The following is a 14,365-nucleotide window of genomic DNA, read 5'->3' on the forward strand; positions in this document are numbered from 1 at the left end:
AAACTGCAATCAGTTGCAGTCACTAAACTTGGGATGGTGTGAGAATATAAGTGATGATGGAGTTATGAGTTTAGCTTATGGCTGTCCTGATCTCAGAACTCTTGATCTTTGTGGCTGTGTATTAATTACAGGTAAAACCTTTTTAAACTTTACAAAACCCGAATCACAAAGTTTTTTGTTTTCTGCTCATAAACATTTTTTTGTTGTTGTTGCAGATGAGAGTGTTGTGGCTTTGGCAAACCGGTGTGTACACTTGAGGTCATTGGGGTTATACTACTGCAGAAACATTACAGACAGAGCTATGTACTCCTTGGCACAAAGCGGAGTCAAGAACAAACACGAGATGTGGCGAGCAGTGAAGAAAGGAAAATTCGATGAAGAAGGACTAAGAAGCCTTAACATTAGCCAATGCACTTACCTCACACCTTCAGCTGTTCAAGCGGTATGCGATACATTCCCAGCACTCCACACTTGTTCAGGCAGGCATTCACTTGTCATGAGCGGTTGTCTCCATTTACAATCAGTTCACTGTGCTTGCATCCTCCAGTCTCACCAAACCCACACCGCTTTCCCTCACCCGGCTCACTGAACCGTTGTGGTCTTCTCTTTGGTATGTGTGTACATATAAAAAAAAGCCTTATGACGTTAATAAAAAAGCTTCTTTGAGTTTACTTCTTGGCTTTTGATGCAAAATCTCAAGATTTCCACATTATATACATTATAGCAATCTTGTAATGATTGCCAAATACTTATATCTAACAATTTGTTAAGTTTGGTCCAACACCTAATCATCATCGTTAACGAATAACTTCAGTCTTCAAATAAGACAGAGGTTGTTGCATCATCACACATTTCACATGTGTGACAGTGTGAGACCATCAAATGTAATGACAGTAACAACTTTACATAATTGTCGACAATCCAATCAAGAATCTAAACCTTGATTTAACTATTACAAATTGTTCCTTCACTTATAGATTTTTAGTGTTTTTTTTTGTAAAAAAATATAAAAAATAATCATAAATAGCGAAATAGTTGAATTTTTTTTTTGTTTTTTTTTTGCCTCACAAAATAAAAAATAAATATATTGATATGAGTGATTTAAAATTATTAGTTATTTAAATTGGTTTTTTTTTTTTTTTTCCATCAGTTATTTAAATTGGTTTATGAGACAAGACGCTTTAATATTTTTACGGACCATGGAAGTAGAGTGTCGGCGTTATTACGTCCGTCTTCTTCAATCATGCAGCAACAGAAATCGCGAAACTTTATGGAGACAAACCCATGGATTGTTCTTGAAGAAGGGTTTTATCAGTTCAATTGTCATCGTAGCTAACCATCTCCTCCAGATATACTCGCGGAGTGGCAATATGAGAACTGCACGGAACTTGTTCGACGAAATGCCTGAGAGAAACTATTTCTCCTGGAACACTATGATTGAAGGGTATATCAATTCTGGGGAAAAGGGCACGTCTTTGAGGTTTTTTGATACAATGCCAGAAAGGGATGGGTATTCTTGGAACTTGGTTGTGTCCGGTTTTGCAAAGGCTGGGGAGCTAGGTGTTTCCAGGAGGTTGTTCAATGCCATGCCGGAGAAAGATGCTGTGACTTTGAACTCTCTGCTTCATGGCTATATTCTAAACGGTTATGCAGAGGAAGCTCTGAGGCTGTTTAAAGAATTGAAATTTAGCGGTGATGCGATCATAATGACTACAGTTCTCAAGGCATGTGCTATGTTGGAAGCTTTGAAAAGTGGGAAGCAGATACATGCTCGGATTATGATCGGTGGTGTTGAATTTGACTCGAAGATGAATAGTTCTTTAGTTAATTTGTATGCAAAGTGTGGTGAGTGGAGAATGGCGAGTGTTATGATGGATCAGATTGGGGAACCTGATGACCATTCTCTATCTGCTTTAGTTTCAGGTTATGCTAATTGTGGGAGAGTGAATGAGTCTAGAAGAGTTTTTGATAGGAGAAGTAACAGATGTGTAATTCTATGGAACTCTATGATTTCAGGTTATGTTGCCAACAATATGAAATTGGAGGCATTGGTTCTTTATAATGAGATGAGGAATGAAACCAGGGAAGATTCTCGTACGCTTGCAGCTGTTATAAACGCTTGCATTGGTTTGGGATTCCTAGAGACTGGTAAACAAATGCATTGTCATGCTTGTAAGTTTGGGTTAGTTAACGACGTTGTTGTAGCTAGTACTTTGCTTGACATGTACTCCAAGTGTGGAAGCCCAATGGAAGCTTGCAAACTTTTCAGTGAGGTTGAAACCTATGACACAATCTTACTTAATAATATGATCAATGTATATTTCAGCTGCGGTAGATTTGATGATGCAAAACGGGTTTTTGAGAGAATTGAGAATAAGAGTTTGATTTCTTGGAACTCAATGATCAACGGGTTCAGTCAAAATGGTTGTCCAGTTGAAACTTTGGAGTATTTCCGCCGAATGCATAAGCTGGATTTGCCTACAGATGAGGTTAGCCTCTCCAGTGTCATTAGTGCTTGCGCAAGCATTTCTTCTCTCGAACTCGGTGAGCAGGTTTTTGCGAGGGCAACTATTGTTGGTCTTGACCCTGATCAAGTAGTATCATCCTCTCTAGTTGATCTCTACTGCAAGTGTGGATTCGTTGAGCATGGCAGGAGAGTTTTTGACACTATGGTGAAATCAGATGAAGTACCATGGAACTCAATGATATCAGGTTATGCTACGAATGGTCGTGGATTTGAAGCGATTGATTTGTTCAAGAAAATGATTGTTGCTGGTATAAAACCCACTCGGATCACCTTTATGGTTGTTCTAACAGCGTATAATTACTGTGGTTTAGTGGAAGAAGGAAGGAAATTTTTTGAGGCAATGAAGTTGGATCACGGTTTTGTTCCAGATAAAGAGCATTTTTCATGTATGGTTGATCTTTTGGCTCGTGCTGGTTATGTGAAAGAAGCCTTAAATCTTGTAGAAGAGATGCCTTTCGAACCGGATGCAAGCATGTGGTCATCTGTCTTAAGAGGATGTGTAGCAAATGGACATAAATCCATGGGAAAGAAAGTTGCTGAGAAGATTATAGAGCTTGAACCTGTGAACTCAGTTGCTTATGTGCAGTTGTCCGCCATATTTGCAACCTCTGGAGATTGGGAAAGCTCGGGGCTTGTAAGAAATTTGATGAGAGAGAAGAATGTGACAAAGAATCCAGGTTCTAGTTGGGCTGATTGTTGAATACTCAGTTTGAGTGGTGTTAATACCACCGAGAGAAGCAAAACGACAAGTCAAGTTTGAGTAAAAAGAAATGGAGTGAGGAGTTTGAAACGAAATAAACAAAACTTACTATCACTTGAAGTTCGATGAACGTAAGTGTTTCATATTTCTATCCATCCTGGAAAATTTCGTTTATCTGCTTCGCTGTGAATTGATAGGTATGCTTTGTTTTCTGATCTGTTTCTGCAATAGTCTGATCGCATTGTGCACTACATGGTCCATACATTGAGATATGAGAAAGAGTGCAACTTGAGCTAGAGAACATTAGCGTGATGGTGACTTTTTACAGGTTGATAGAGAAATCAAAGATCTACAACTAGACGTTTCCACTAGCAAACTACATAGCACCATTGATTCTTTTGCTGAGCTAGAGACGCATGGTTTCACCGTGAAACTTTCACTTTACACCACCTCAATCATAAATCACGGTTTGGAGTTTGAAGATGAAGTGGTTGAGTTGGAATGCCAGATCTCCAAGAGTACAGGGTAAAGAAGGAAACTTACAACAGTATAGCAAATAGCAAGCTTGTAATGATTACAAAACACGATTCTTTTCTTCTTTTTAAGAAAAAAACTTATTTTAACAATTTGTTAAGTTTGATCCATCAACTATCATCATTACAGATATTTATAAAGAATTAATAACTTAAGAGGATGCATCACATTCAACATGTGAGACCCATCAATTGCATTGTGAGTGTGGTATTGATCATTTGCCTTTGTATACAATTTCATCATCGTCTACATCGAAGGCTGGATTGCAGAGACATCTGAAGAGTCTACCAATCCCCTGTAAAATAATGTCCGATCAAGAATCTAAGTCTCAGCTAATCTTATTGCATTATCAATGATCATAGAAATGACTTAAAAGTGAGAATCATATTTGACCTGAGTGAGCAGAGGAGTTCTATATGAAAGTGGTTGTGAAGAATCGTCATCGCTGCTACTGTCATCGTCGTCGCTGTCTTCATCTTCTCTTTTTGATGTTGAACCGTTCCTTGATTGCTTTTCTTGCTACACAAGCCACAACAATCTTGAATCAGCACAAGAAACAAAAACTGATCAGATAATGTGATTTGATTATGTTATTCGAAACCTGGAAGATCTTCCCAAGAATCTTGAGAGCCATTGCTCTAGATTTGAGCTCCTCCTTTCTTAAGTTGTTATCGCGCAAAACCTAAACAATTTTTTTTTATTTCAAGAATCATATCTTATGTCTGAGATCCGAATATAAAGCAGCAGAAGAACCAAAGAACTCACCATCTGACACACATGTAACAGAGTCACTTCAATGTCGACCACATTGAGTTTCCACAAAGATCCCATCAATGTTTCTTTGTTGGTCTGAATATGAGACTCCAAATCATTACCTGTACTAGTCCCATCTTTCTTGACTCTCCGGTTACTCTCTTCTTGCAGCTGAAGTAACTGAAAAGCTCCTTTGGCTGCACTGATCTGTGATTTCCAAGAATGACCTTTGTTCCTAACCCATTCAGCTACAAATGGAACTCCTAAATAAAGAGCTCTCTTCCCAAGTTCTTGAGCTGCTTGTCTTGTGTATACATATCCAATTGTATGCAACATATCCGCTCCAAAAGCTTCGTTCACAAGAATTCAATTCAGAATGCAAAGATGGTAAAACTGAAAGAAAGAGAAGATAAGGAGACAAGACAATGCCTGCATCTGATAGTCTCTTGGCTTCAGATTCTGCGCGGTGTATGAATCCTTCTTTGTCTCCATGTACGTATTGACTCAGGAAATCTTTGAGAAACCTTGCGAGGTTTTCTTCTCTTTCTTTCTGAACAGCCTACAGAGTAAGAAAATAATATTTCTTTATGTAAGATGATCAGATCAAAGAAGATAGATATATTAGTTATAACATATGGTTTTTGACTTGCCTTTAATTTGTCATGAAACTGATCAGGGGTTTCAATTTCAGAAGCCATTTGTGTGGAAGCCATTGATGCAACAGCTAAATGACCAATATAATCCTCGAATAGTTCACTTCCGAAGAGAAGAGCAAAAACAGCCGTTGGATCAACCATCGTTTCTCTGATTGTTCAAAGGACACCATTAAACATTGTCAGAGAAAGAAGACAGAAACACATTGTACAATGTTTTTACTCAAACAAGAGATAAAACAAAACATTACCTGGGAGCTGAGAACTTTCCAGTCCGATCATACGCTTCACGATGAACAGGATCACTTAGAACTTGGTAAGCTTCACCAAGAACCTGTTCCCAAGAAGAAAAGAAAAACTCTTGATTTGATCATCAAAGAAATAAAAACATGAAAAGCAAATGGACAATAAAAGAACTTTCACTTGCCTGAAACTTTTCAGCAGCCAGAGGATCACCTTGATTCTTATCAGGATGAACTTGTCTTGCCTAAAAGATCTAAGAATCAGTCCTCCAAAACAGAGAAAAAAACTCACAGATCTAATGAAAACTTCAAAAGAACAAAGAGACAAAAAAAACAAACCTTGATATAATAAGCCTTGCGAATCTCTTCCTCAGAAGCAGAGGGAGTGACACCAAGAACATCATAGTACACTGTTTCCTTCACCATGATCAGATCAAAAGAGTTTGAGAAAGAACAAAGATGTGATAAATTGGGTAGATAAGAAAAGAAAAGGTTGGTTTGGTGTTTGGTGTGTGTGAAGAAGCTTTTAGGAAGGGATGTGGGGAAGAAGAAGTACACAAAAGGGTTCTTGATCTGGTTGAAGAAGCAGAAAAGAAAAAAAGAGATTGGCTTTACAGTTATGATGCACTTTTTTCTAATATACTACTAATTGCGCCGCTTTTGAGCGGGACTACAAAAAAACATCACTCTCTCTTTTTAACTGTCTACTCAGTGCTTTCTATCATTCAGTTTCATGTCTCTTTTTGCTTATTCTCCATTTCTAAGATACGGCAATAATTAGAAATGTCAATTAGATCCAGAGACTGATGCAAGATAGCTAATGAGTTGTATTGCTATGAATAAATTGAATAGAGTTAGATATTTTTACCAAACCCGTTTGATGGATATATTAACTTCTTTCTATTTCTATCTACTTACAGATACAACTTTGAATACACTCTTTTAAAGTTTTGAGGCGGATTCAATCACAAAGAGTCACGGATCAAAAAAAAATCAAACTTTTGTTTTCATTTAGCAAAAGTGAATAATGATGGCGAATTCTACAAAAAGGAAAGGTCCTACCGGGAGTCGAACCCAGGTCGCTGGATTCAAAGTCCAGAGTGCTAACCACTACACCATAGAACCTTGTTGTACAACACCTGATGTCATCATTATTTAGATATATACCTAAAACCACGAATCGTGAGTACAAGTGTAACTAACTAATTTGGCTTTCTTTTTGTTGTCACCAACCGTCAGACATTTTTCCACGTTTCGATAACTTGATTTTACGAAAGCAATTCGGGAAAAGAATACAAACAAGATTGAAAAAAAAGTGTTGCACAAAATTTGAGTAGAGAAAGCTCAGTGAGTCGTATAACATTTTTGATAAGTGATAATAGTTGTCTAAGCTCAAAAGTTTTGACGAGTCTTCTTCTCTCGTAGATAGAGTCTTCATCACTATCTTCCTCTCCCACGTTTACCTCCAGCACCTCGTCCTCGTCCCCCTCCACCTCCTCGTCCTCCTCCTCTCTTGCCCCCTCTACTACTACTAGGGCTACTACCACCACGACGACCTCCAAAATCTCTACCGCTTCCTCTTCCACCTCCACCACCAAATTCCCTGCTGCTACCACCGCCAAAATCTCTACCGCCCCGACTACCACCACCGCGACCTCCCCTGGCCCCACCTCTTCCGCCCCTCTTGCTCTGCAGATAAGACACTTTGTTCGCCTTTTGCTGTCTCTCTTTACGGACCTGCTCCAGGTCTTTGATCTCTGAACGCACATGCGCGTTAGGCACTGATCCTTTCCGTCTCTTCCCGTCTCGGCCACCTCTACCTGCCAAGTTTTTCTCTTTTAGACTTGTTGACGACTCAAACAAGGCAAAACGCTGAAACTTGTGTGGAAATATGTTCGTTCGTACACTATAATTTTACCTGACATGCTTGAGGTTTCGCCTGCATCACCGCTGTCTCTGCTGAATGCTGACTTGTGAGTATTCTCTTTCCATTTCTTGTATATACCTGTTTTGTTTGCTTTCACTTTAGCTCCACTCTCTGTCTTTATCTATTTTAGTTTCAAAAACCTCAGTTAGCTTAAAGCCTCCCAGAAAATCATCGAATGTTTTTAAGCAAATGACACTTTCACTACCTTTCCACTGGCTGTTACTCGATCTCCATTGTTCAACTTGATGTACTTCTTACTTTTCTGTTACCAAAGACAAATCCAATTTTTTAATACAATTAAGATTACAGTTGGGTTGGGGCAATTGTAATGAAGGAAGCTCAACAACTATTACCTTATCCCAATGAAAATTTTGTTTTTGCTGCGTCATCCCTTGCCCATCATCTGCAACTAGATCTAGAACAGCAGCGTCCAACCTACAAATCCGAAATGAGTACACAAGACGCGTCAATATCTGACAAATATTTTTATGTTTGCAAGATCTGAATGCAACCCCTTGGATCCTTCTACGGAATATCACAAAAAAGCTCCATCAATAACTATTTACCTATTTGATGCAAACCCTTCGTTGCCCCTCAAAGATAGCCCCGCCTCTGAATGCTGCGTGCATAAGAGTAATAAAGAGTCAAACTTTGCATCATCTCAATACGATCATAAGCTTTGACTGCTAAAGCGTAGTGACACAGAAAATGCTTTTATTTAATGAGAATAACATACATGATTTACTGGTATGGAGCTGATAAAGTTATCATCGTCCTTGAAGCTTTCTTGCGCCTTTCTTTTCTTACCGCTTACTGAAATTCATGGAGAGTTTATTTGAAGGCAGGTAACCAAAGAAGTGGATAACAGACTTTAACATAGAATTAAAGAACCAAGAGCGTAAGCAGCACGAATACCTTTGCTTCCCTCTATTGCGCCCTCGCCAAAAGAGGTTGTAGGTTCAGCTTCCTAGATATCAAAACATTCATGTGAGTGAAACTAATGGCAAAGAAACAAGCACGTGTCACAATTTCATGTTAGAAACTGCACAAGATTTACCATCTCCAGATGATTATTGGAACTCTTCTGTTTCTGCTGAAGTCTCGTATTGATGATCTCCTCATGAATGGCTCTTTTCTTCTTCATCACATCAACCCATTGGCCAGGGGGACCCTGCACAAGAACCAAAACGTTTTGGCTTAGACTATTTATAAACAAATCACAGAAATACGCAAGTAAACTACCAGCAAAGTTGAGAATTTTGAAAGAGATGAACTGATCATATAAATAGTGTAATAGGGCAGGAAAAGCGAGGATAACCTTCACATTTTTGGATTTGGCAGCTTCACCTTCTGCTTCAAGTATGGTCTGCTTGGGTCTAGCATAGATCAATCATAAATATAATTATCAAGTTGGTGTTAAATTACATATGGTCATACCATCTTCAAGTCTGGCCGTATCAAGAAACAAAGAGATAAAAAGGATGATTATACTACTCACCTGAAATTTTTAATTTTCTGGAAAAAAGCCATTGCCTCTAGTTCCCCACTTTCAATTATGCTTCTGAAGATGGGATGCAAGCCTTCTCGGGGTAAATCCTTTGCTCTCCTAATGGACTCTTTTGACGGTGAGGGTTTTGTTTTTGAATACAAACGAAAAGCTTTTGCGGATGTTCTTTCAAGGGAATCTAATTCTCCAGATGCATCAACCATTTCTCGGATTCTGTTAAAGATAAGATCAATGGTTTTCTGAGGAAAACGACCATATACGGTTACTCCACTATCAATTGCTTTACTAGTTTTGATCATTACTTCTTCCATGTTCTTCAAGACCTCATCCTCAGTGGGTGCAGGCCTGACTGGTTTTGAGAGGAATAGATGAAGATCTAAAAGATATGGCATATCTTCAGGTGTAACAAAGGAATATGCAGAACCTGTACGACCAGCCCTGGCAGCTCTTCCCACACGATGAACAAAAATCTTTGGTCTCGGAGGGAAATCCCAGTTGATAACATTATCAAGCAATGGTATGTCAATACCTCTAGCAGCAATATCTGTGACAATCAACAACATAGTCTTCCTCGCTCTGAACCTTGATACATGAATCTTACGCGCGTCTTGATCCATATCACCATAACACACAGATGGTTCAATATTCTCCAACTTAAACAATGAGTTGACAAATTCCACATGATGCTTTGTGGAAACAAATATCAAAGTCTGTTCATTTGAACTTATATGCTCCCTTACCAAGTACACCAATGCAGCATACTTCTCTTCCGGTCTTAAGGTCAAAAACGAAAGTTTCAAATCCGGGCTTATCTTGTTCTCAACATCTAACCTAACAAGCTGAGGCTCACGCAAACCAGCCTTTGCAAACTCTGCAAGGGCACTAGGTAAAGTAGCACTAAAAAGCAAAGTCTGCCTGTTCTCACTTAACTGAGTGAGAATCTGATGCAGCTGTTCAGCAAAACCCATACCAAACAAACTATCAGCCTCATCGAAAACCACATACTCAACCGTCCTAAGTGTCATGTCATCAACCTCAGACAAAAGATGCATAAGTCTCCCAGGAGTTGCAATAATCACATCAGGGCCTTTTGTTAACTCTTCAAACTGTTCTTCCATACTATCTCCACCAACTAGTAAGGATACACGAAGATCTGCAACAACAAAAAAAATCACAGCTTTAAAAATTCAATCTTTGCAAAATCAAAGAGAAAGTTTTTAGGTTAAATTCTTTAGACCAAACCTGTAAATTTGCCGAGTTCCTTGGCGAACTTCAGAGTCTGCTCAGCTAAATCACGAGTAGGCGACAATATGAGTGCTCTAACACCTCCCTGAGGAACATGTTGTTTGAGCTTCTCAAGCATAGGGATTAAAAAGGCTGCGGTTTTACCGGAACCGGTTCGAGCCATGGCAACAACATCAACGCCAGAGAGGATGAGCGGCATCGTCTTCCTCTGGATTGGTGTGGGAACTTTGTAACCCTTCTTCTTGATTGCATTGAAGACATTAGGGCCTAGATTTAGTGACTCGAATCCTCCAGATTTGCCTTTCTTCTTCTGCTTCTCTTTCCGGTGAAGCTCAGTGACTGAACTCACCAAGAAACCATTTCCTTCAACCATGGTAATGTTGACTTTGTCACTGCAGAGGATCCCCCAAAATTAGGGTTTAGTAACGAAGAAGATGACTTCGCCGTGATTCACAGTTTTGTTAGCTTTGGGTTTTAGGGTTTAACGAAGGGAGACAATTACAATACAACCTTTTCACGGGCTTGACTTACTTTGGGCCTTTATTTAGATTATGAAGGCCCAACAATTAATTTGCAACATTATTGAAGAGACCCACATATACATGGCTGAAAATAAATCATCTGAAAAATAGCAACCATAAAAGCATAAAAGCAAAGCATGTATATGTGTGTATGTAGTAGCCTCTTCATGATTTAGTTGTCCCAAGAGCGTTCCTAAGATTTGAGTAACGAGCTTCGAGCTCAAACCATGAGTCTAAATCCACCAAACTGTTGAACTCCTCAAAAGTAGCCATCTTTTGCAAGTGATCACGAGTGCTTCCGTTTTCTTTAAGAGTCTTTAGAACATCAACAAGAGCTCGAGCCGATGCATAAAGTGCGGTAAGAGGGTGAACGATCAAGTGAAATCCCATTTCTTTAAGCTCCTCAGGTGTGTGCAATGGTGTGATTCCGCCTTCGATCATGTTGCAAACTCTATAACCTTTTGTTCGTTTTCCAATTTCCTTGAGCTCATCGTCGTCTCTTGGTGCTTCTACAAAGGAAGCATCAGCTCCCGCCTGAAAAATTACAACAACAACTGTTAAGAGTTTAACACCGTTATGTTTTTTTTCTTCTTCTTTATTGGTAATAAACTTGTTTGTTACCTCCATGTAGAGATTAACACGTGCAATGGCGTCTTCAAGCCCTGATTTTGCAGAAGTGGCACGTACGTCTGTTCTGGCGACAAGGAAGAAGTCAGAATCTCCAATAGCGTCACGAGCTGATGCTATTTTGGCGGCATGTTCTTCAGCTGGTATCACCTGTTTACCACGCATATGACCTACACACACAAAAGAAAACATTGAGATTATGAAGTGTCAAGTGTGTCCATTGAGTGATATTTGAAGATGTTACACATACCGCACTTTTTTGGCCATGCTTGGTCCTGCGAAGAATGACCAAGAAAATGGTAAATGAGTCTTGATCAATTCGGAGACAGAGAAACTCATCAAAGAAGCAGAGTCAATTTACCTCAAGAAAGCAACCAGCAGCACCTGCTGCGATCAAATCCTTGACAGTTCTTTGAACGTTTAACGCATTTCCTCCACCGGTATCTTAAAACAAGATCAAACGAACAAATAATGAATCCCCTTACGTACATATAATAAGAGCCTAGTGACTTAGTTGGTAACAATACACTGCAAATGGTTGCATTGTTGAAGAGATTGAACAGGTTGAAAAAAATTATTCAACCAATTTTTACCATTTGCATTGTAAAGGTTGAAGAGGTTGGAAAAAACTATTCAGCCCGTTCAACCCAAAATGTTGAAAAAATAAACTAATCCTACAGCAAAAATCTTCAACTTGTTCAACCACTATTTTGGAGATGAATGAGTTGAATATTATTCAACCCAATTTTGTTCAACCCATTTTTTCAATTTTTTGCGTCCATTTGCAGCCTATAAGTCTATAAATAAGCAAATCCCATTTTTTCAAAAAAGCTATAAAATAGAACAATAAAAGCAACCATAATTAAGAATGGTAATTTCAATCTTTGGCAATGCTCTCTAAATAGTAGTTTCAGTTTTTGGCAATGCTCATTAATCAAAGAATCAACAAATAAAATTTCAATCTTTTTTTGATTAAGTCCCTTTGCATCCTTGGTGATTTCCTTAATATACTATCGAAATTTGAAAACGTTACCGGCATCTGCAATGATGGGTAGATTTGGAGCTGACGCACACACCGACCTTGCCGTCGCAGCCATCTCCGGCGGTCTAAAACGACAAACGAAAACAAATTAAACGACAGCATACAAACAAAAACAATTAATAAAAGAAAATACAAAAAAAAAAAAAAAAGTTGCGGCGCACGTTAGCAAACCGAAGTCGGGTTTTCCCAAAAGAGAAGCGGATAAGGCGTAACCGGATATAAAACCGGCGGAGAACCCGGTCTGCTGCACGATAACCGCGGATAAGGCGTCGTAGCATCCAGGCATAAGCACAATGCCTTGTTCTTCAATCAGACGGTGAATACGTGTTTGGATTCTCGCCGTCGGATTCACCAATCTCGCCGCGCGTGGGTTTCGTCGGAATCTTGGTGAAGCCGTAAGGTTTATGCTGCTGCAACAGAGCGAAGTGGTTTTGACAGCCATTAACATCGACATTGTTCCGGAGCACTCGATAAGTCTTGTTTCACTCTAATCGATCCCGTTGATTGGACCAAAGTGTGAGGTTTGGTTACGTTTAGACTGACAGGACCAAGTCCTTGGGACTAAATTTAATAGACAGCACGTGCACGTGGTCTTAATCTTATCTATAACTATAACTATTAGTGACATGTTTTTTGCTTTTTCCTCGAATCTTATCATCATCAAAACTCAAAAGTAAATAGAAGTATTTAATAATTCAATCAACAAAGTGAAAATATCAAGTTACTGTAACTCCTAATTCCTAACATATGAGTCAGCATCTACATCTCATCGTCAAACTCTATAAGATCGTTTTAGATGAAAGTTTTACGAAATTGGTTTTATTTGTATAGATAGGTAAATTAGTCAAGTTATAAAGTGGTTGATGTGTATTAAATTAATTGATCATTTTACTACTTTATGCTCTTCTTCTCCTTTTTGATAACCAAAGAAATAGTTAGTCCACTTGGATTAATTATTAGCATAATCAAACTTTTTTTATTTATCAAGACTATGCATGCGTGAGATCATCTTAGTTGGTGAAAATCGACCGTATATGAGTAGATGAACATGTAAGTAACACATACAAAATGGTCAAAATTACTCGGAGTACCAACATAAGAGTGAGAGGTGCTTTAATTTCTGAGGATCCTATATATGCATCAGGAACAGAAAAGAGTCGTTTTATATATTAATTGATACAAGTATCCAAATTTGTGTCAAACTGATATATTTTCACTGTGATACAAACATAATCTATCATTGTAGTGACACTTAAAATTATAGATATTTGAACCCAAATCTAATCGTTATCCATTTTACTATTTTGGTGAAGGTATGAAAATAGGAAGTTATATTATCTAATCCTTTGTTAAATAATAAAATAAGTCAATAATACTTAGAAATCCATAAGTTAACCGTACCCGATCCATAAGCACTGCATTCCGGTCATTTATCCGATATGGTCACTGGTCAGCATTTCATAATATAAAAACCAAATGAAATTAAATAAATTAAAACCACCGACGAAACCAAAAAAAAGAAGTATTTACTCGGTGGGGTGGGGATGATCATCGCTCATCAGACCACTCTGAGCGGTCCAATCGACCGTCGTCTATTCAAAACGCAGCCGTTTCAACTTACTACTAAGTATTATTTTCTCACTCTCGTTTAACAAAACAAAAACAATCTCACTTGGATTTTGTCAATAAATAGTCCCATAGGAAAGAAAAAAAAAAAAGGAAAGAAAAAAAAAAGGTTAGAAAAACGAAGAAAAAAGGACAAAAAGAAGCAAAAGCATTGAGCGTCTCGGGACATTAGGCTCAAATTAGGGCATAACCCTTACCGGAGGCAGAGAACCTATGGGAAGAAGAAAAATCGAGATTAGGCGAATCGAGAACAAAAGCAGTCGACAAGTCACTTTCTCCAAACGACGCAATGATCTCATCGACAGCTTTCGATTCTCTGTGAATCTTCCGTCGCCGTTGTCGTCGTCTCTGCCTCCGGAATACTCTACAACTCTTCCTCCGGTGACGAGTAAGCTACTTTCCACTTCTGGATCTCTCTTACTCGAGTCTTGTGCTCATTCTGGTTAACCTACGATCTTAGT

General features: G+C 38.6%; 5 protein-coding genes, 1 non-coding gene and 1 pseudogene across 7 annotated transcripts in view; 3 read left to right on the forward strand and 4 right to left on the reverse strand.

Moving 5' to 3' along the window:
- Positions 1 to 671, forward strand: part of LOC104715865 (F-box protein SKP2B-like) — a 2,067-nt gene extending 1,396 nt beyond the window's left edge. Inside the window, exons 4-5 of the mRNA XM_010433239.1 lie at positions 8 to 131; positions 216 to 671. Of these exons, the coding sequence (XP_010431541.1) occupies positions 8 to 131; positions 216 to 589 (498 nt within the window). The 3' untranslated portion in view covers positions 590 to 671. The remainder of the gene's footprint in view (positions 1 to 7; positions 132 to 215) is intronic.
- On the forward strand, positions 534 to 3,720 carry LOC104713367 (putative pentatricopeptide repeat-containing protein At1g77010, mitochondrial). 2 transcript variants are annotated; one of them, XR_002033278.1, is made up of 3 exons: positions 534 to 610; positions 1,151 to 3,358; positions 3,459 to 3,720. XR_002033278.1 is itself a non-coding variant. In XM_019229489.1 (2 exons), the coding sequence occupies exon 2, from the start codon at positions 1,167 to 1,169 to the stop codon at positions 3,225 to 3,227; it is 2,061 nt and encodes a 686-aa protein (XP_019085034.1). In that variant the 5' UTR covers positions 534 to 610; positions 1,151 to 1,166; the 3' UTR covers positions 3,228 to 3,442. The 2 variants fall into 2 exon arrangements, 1 of the variants encoding a protein (XP_019085034.1); XM_019229489.1 differs by lacking the exon at positions 3,459 to 3,720 and having other exon boundaries at positions 1,151 to 3,442.
- Positions 3,815 to 6,044, reverse strand: LOC104713368 (chaperone protein dnaJ 10-like). Its single transcript, XM_010430468.2, has 9 exons — positions 5,749 to 6,044; positions 5,595 to 5,654; positions 5,419 to 5,501; positions 5,165 to 5,318; positions 4,944 to 5,073; positions 4,527 to 4,864; positions 4,363 to 4,443; positions 4,155 to 4,280; positions 3,815 to 4,056 (listed from the first exon to the last, which is right to left on the reverse strand). Exons 1-9 carry the CDS (start codon positions 5,833 to 5,835, stop codon positions 3,976 to 3,978), a joined length of 1,140 nt encoding a protein of 379 aa, XP_010428770.1. The 5' UTR covers positions 5,836 to 6,044; the 3' UTR covers positions 3,815 to 3,975.
- Positions 6,463 to 6,534, reverse strand: TRNAQ-UUG. The gene has a single exon. It is a non-coding gene; the product is annotated as a tRNA-Gln (tRNA).
- Positions 6,662 to 10,558, reverse strand: LOC104713369 (putative DEAD-box ATP-dependent RNA helicase 29). The gene is made up of 11 exons (XM_010430469.2): positions 10,086 to 10,558; positions 8,835 to 9,996; positions 8,655 to 8,712; positions 8,394 to 8,507; positions 8,252 to 8,303; positions 8,073 to 8,149; positions 7,903 to 7,955; positions 7,690 to 7,771; positions 7,542 to 7,598; positions 7,328 to 7,457; positions 6,662 to 7,229 (listed from the first exon to the last, which is right to left on the reverse strand). The coding sequence occupies exons 1-11, from the start codon at positions 10,459 to 10,461 to the stop codon at positions 6,850 to 6,852; spliced, it is 2,541 nt and encodes an 846-aa protein (XP_010428771.1). The 5' UTR covers positions 10,462 to 10,558; the 3' UTR covers positions 6,662 to 6,849.
- Positions 10,600 to 12,839, reverse strand: LOC104713370 (carboxyvinyl-carboxyphosphonate phosphorylmutase, chloroplastic). Its single transcript, XM_010430470.2, has 6 exons — positions 12,440 to 12,839; positions 12,270 to 12,343; positions 11,598 to 11,680; positions 11,487 to 11,511; positions 11,231 to 11,406; positions 10,600 to 11,143 (listed from the first exon to the last, which is right to left on the reverse strand). Exons 1-6 carry the CDS (start codon positions 12,730 to 12,732, stop codon positions 10,775 to 10,777), a joined length of 1,020 nt encoding a protein of 339 aa, XP_010428772.1. The 5' UTR covers positions 12,733 to 12,839; the 3' UTR covers positions 10,600 to 10,774.
- The window catches only part of LOC104713371, a 3,699-nt pseudogene continuing 3,261 nt past the window's right edge, over positions 13,928 to 14,365 (forward strand).

The sequence above is a fragment of the Camelina sativa genome, chromosome 9 (assembly GCF_000633955.1).
Source record: "Camelina sativa cultivar DH55 chromosome 9, Cs, whole genome shotgun sequence".
In the NCBI taxonomy this organism is placed as follows: Eukaryota; Viridiplantae; Streptophyta; class Magnoliopsida; order Brassicales; family Brassicaceae; genus Camelina; species Camelina sativa.